This window comes from Mustela erminea, chromosome 14, assembly GCF_009829155.1.
Source record: "Mustela erminea isolate mMusErm1 chromosome 14, mMusErm1.Pri, whole genome shotgun sequence".
NCBI lineage: Eukaryota > Metazoa > Chordata > Mammalia > Carnivora > Mustelidae > Mustela > Mustela erminea.
The window spans coordinates 63,569,338-63,573,449 of NC_045627.1; the positions used below are offsets into that span (position 1 = coordinate 63,569,338).

The 4,112-nt window shown below is 59.6% G+C and overlaps 1 protein-coding gene across 1 annotated transcript; it reads left to right on the top strand.

Annotated features, from left to right (window-relative positions):
* Positions 1-586: 586 nt before the first annotated feature.
* Positions 587-3,368, top strand: NKX2-3 (NK2 homeobox 3). Its single transcript, XM_032311785.1, has 2 exons — positions 587-1,158; positions 2,605-3,368. The coding sequence occupies exons 1-2, from the start codon at positions 798-800 to the stop codon at positions 3,348-3,350; spliced, it is 1,107 nt and encodes a 368-aa protein (XP_032167676.1). The 5' UTR covers positions 587-797; the 3' UTR covers positions 3,351-3,368.
* The last annotated feature ends 744 nt before the right edge of the window (positions 3,369-4,112 follow it).

The following is a 4,112-nucleotide window of genomic DNA, read 5'->3' on the forward strand; positions in this document are numbered from 1 at the left end:
ATTCGGGAGAGACGACTTCCGGCTAGACGATCAGGGAGCGCTTCCTTTTGGAGGTGGTACTTGAGCAGAGCCTTGGAGAACAGCTTTCCACTCATGGAGACAAGGGCAGGGAAGGCATTCCAAGTGGAGGGAAGAGCTTGAGCAAAGTCAACAAGTCGGGAACAGACACGTTGCCCATCCATTGATATACAAAACATTCCGTCTTCTTGGGAATCCAGAGGCCGGTATTTACAGGCCAGGACGTTTTCTTGCCCTGCATCAGCTGGAAAAACCACGCTCCTGGGCCATTCTTCCTGGTAGTTGGCTCGTGGACAAGAAGCCTCCCAGAACTGGCCCTGGCCAGGAAGATACGGCCAGGCCAGGAGGGAATCGGTAGTTCGGGGACCTGGGGCGGTGCAGCCTCGCCCACAACGACTTGGACTTCGCGACTCTATACTAGTCCTTTATTTCTGGTAGCGCCGCAGCACCCAACTCAGTCGATGCGGGGGGCGTGGTCCACATGAGCCGGAACCAATAGGGAGGGAGGCCGAGGCGAGAGGCCCGCCCCCGACGTGACGCACGACCCCCGGACACAGGCTTCGCAGCCCCGGCCCCAGTCCCTGCAGTGGCTGTAACAAAACCCAGACCCCCAGGTCCCGGCCAATGGAGGCGATTTAGACTGGAGCCGGACCGCGTCTGTCAAAAGCCCGACTCGGCAGCAGCGGCAGAGTCCAGAAGGAGAGCTGGAGCCGCAGCGCTGCTTCCCCGCCCCCGCTGGGATTTATTGAGTATTTGGACTGGACAATTAAGTGGCCCTGATGATGTTACCAAGCCCGGTCACCTCCACCCCTTTTTCAGTCAAAGACATTTTGAATCTGGAGCAGCAGCAGCAACAGCACTTCCACGGCGCGCACTTGCAGGCGGACTTGGAGCACCACTTTCACTCGGCGCCGTGCATGCTGGCCGCCACCGAGGGGACGCAATTTTCTGACGGAGGAGAGGAAGACGAGGAAGAAGAGGGCGAGAAACTGTCCTATTTGAACTCACTAGCCACAGCCGACGGCCACGGGGGTTCGGGGCTCTGTCCGCAGAGCTATGTCCACACAGTCCTGCGAGACTCGTGTAGCGGGCCTAAGGAACATGAAGAGGAGCCCGAGGTCGTGAGGGACCGGAGCCAAAGTGAGTAGAGGGGGGAAGAGAACGCACCCGCACATCTGGAGCAATGGCGGAGCGCCCGCAAACAGCACTGCTTCCCGCCCCCTTAACCTTTGGCTGGGGTCATGCCTCACCCTGGTCCACGACAGCTCCGCAAAGCACAGGTGCCTGCGAGGGAGCTGGGGCGGAGGGAGAAGGACGAGGTGACCCCGACAACTACTCCTCTCGGAGAGGAGAGGCGATGCAAGCCCCCAAAGGAAGGGAAAGTGGTTCTTGCTGCCCTGACGCTGATAAGCAACACGGGCTCAGCTGCTGGATTCTGACAACTCACAGCATTTTTGTTCTTCCCAAGACTTAGACAAGAGCTCAAATCTCTTCCTCTTTGACCCTAGGGTGAGACGAGGTCTTTGAGGCCAGACAGCCGTCTCCTCTTCTTCAAAAAAATGATCTAGGCAGGTTGTGTTGGCAGGGCGCAGGAACCTTGCTAGAGACAAGCTGGGTGGTTTCCTCACTTCTATGCTTGGAGTTCAGTGTCCCTGGCACCCACAGCACCCGCAGAGAGGGAGGGGATGGTCGGAGAGTGCGTGGGAACACAGTCCATTAGGCGCGTGCATAGCGTTCACACACCCCCCCCCCCCCCGAGGCACTAGCCTTTTTTGAAAATTCATAATGTTATGCTTTGTGTGAAAAACGCGCGGAACCTAGTCCTAGATCCCAGCCGCTGGCATGGGAGGTGAATTGGGTGGGGAGATCGGACAGCTGAATAAAACCTGAGGGGATTCTGAGGGGAGAATCAAAGAATCTCTTCCCCAAGAGGAGGCTTGATGTGGCAGCAGCCAAGGCCTAGACTCCTGACACTTCGCCTGGGCCTAAAATCGACACGAAACGGTCTAAATCAGTCAATCAAATTTCTTTTTCTCTTTAAGATAATACAGACATCGCCACGCATGTAGCAGGAGGTCTGTTATCTTTTAAAAGACCAAAAAAAAAAAAAGTTCCTAAGCAATGCAGGGGGGTCACACTCAAGCATTTCCAAAACAGAAAGATTTATTGACGTAACGCACGCATACGGGCCCCCAACGACCAATATGCTTCACACCTTCCGCTATCTGTAACAGAGTGGAAAGCAGATGAGTTTGCAAACACTCTAGTTACTATGTATTTCATCCCGAGAATCGTCATTAGCACGCCGAGCCGAACATTTACTACTCTCTCACAGATGCTCAAATTCTAAGCAACCCGCACTACCTATCCCTCCCCGTGGAACGTGCTTCTGCCCACTAAAGGCGTTCTGAGGGTACTGGGTCTGTCGCAGGGTCCCATGGCGCCAGAAACCACAAACTTTCCAGAAAGCCCAGGCATTTACTACCGCATGCTCCGCGCTGCCACCAAAAGGGCCACAGCGCTCTGGGACAGAAGCCGCGGTAAGGCGGGGAACTGCTAAAGGACGCTGTTGTGCTTCTTCCGCAGAAAGCTGCCAGCTGAAGAAGCCTCTGGAGGCGGCCGGAGACTGTAAGGCGGCGGAGGAGAGCGACAGGCCCAAGCCACGCAGCCGCCGGAAGCCCCGGGTCCTCTTCTCGCAAGCCCAGGTCTTCGAGCTGGAACGCAGGTTCAAGCAGCAGCGGTACCTGTCGGCGCCCGAGCGCGAGCACCTCGCCAGCAGCCTGAAGCTCACGTCCACGCAGGTGAAGATCTGGTTCCAGAATCGCAGGTACAAGTGCAAGAGGCAGCGGCAGGACAAGTCCCTGGAGCTGGGCGCGCACGCGCCCCCGCCTCCGCCGCGCCGCGTGGCCGTGCCGGTGCTAGTGCGGGACGGCAAACCGTGCGTCACGCCGGGTGCGCAAGCCTACGGCGCGCCCTACAGCGTGGGTGCGGGCGCCTACTCCTACAACAGCTTCCCCGCCTACGGCTATGGGAACTCGGCCGCCGCTGCCGCCGCCGCTGCTGCCGCCGCCGCCGCCGCCGCGGCCTACAGCGGCAGCTACGGCTGTGCGTACCCGGCGGGCGGCGGCGGCAGCGGCAGCGGGGGCAGCGGGGCTACCGCGGCGGCCGCGGCCATGCAGCCCGCCTGCAGCGCGGCCGGAGGCGGCCCCTTTGTGAACGTGAGCAACCTGGGCGGCTTCGCCGGCGGTGGCGGCGCGCAGCCCTTGCACCAGGGTGCCGTGGCCGGGGCTGCGTGCGCGCAGGGCACCTTGCAGGGCATCCGGGCCTGGTAGGGACGCGGCGTCTCACGCGGCGGGCGCCCCACTGCAGCCTGGCACCGCGGGACTGAAGCGCGAGAAAGGCTGGAACCCAGGGCCAGGTCCTCTCGTTAAAAAAAAACAAAACAAAAACAAAAACAAAAAAAACACAACCCCCTCTACCCCCCAATACACATGTTTCGCTCCCCAGGACCCCGGAACCCAGCTCCGGCGAAGCCTGGGGAAGGGGGCTGCGGGACGAGGAGGAGGCCCGGGACCAGTCGCGGAGACTGTCTCAGAGGCAGAAACTCCGGCTGGGTGCAGGGGAGGACAATGGCCCCGACTCTGGCCCCGAAGAGGGTGAGGAGACTGGGACTCTGGCTGCCGCTTGCTTCTTCCAGATCAAGAAGGCCGTCCTTCCCCCTCGGCCTTCCCGCGGCCTCCTCGAAATGTCGACAGAAAGCCCAAGGACAAAAAGAAAAAAGAAAAGAAAAAAAAGAAAAGCATGAAGGAGAGAAAAATGGGTGTCGGGGCTTGAGAATCCCCAAGCCCCTCGGACCCCTCTGCCTCTTTTGCGGCCCCGAGCGCCACACCACAGCGGATTTCTCTTTTCCCTACCGCCTGGCCCCGCAGCAGATACCTCGGCCTGGATCTCCGGATCGTCAGGGTGTAGAACTCTGCGAGAAAAACCGGCGAAGCAAGATCAAACATGGGGGGGGGGGGTTTGCTGCAGGAGGGGGCTGAACAAATCTGGGAGCTGGTGGCCCGCGGGAGGTGTTACCAGGTTTCCTTTCTGTT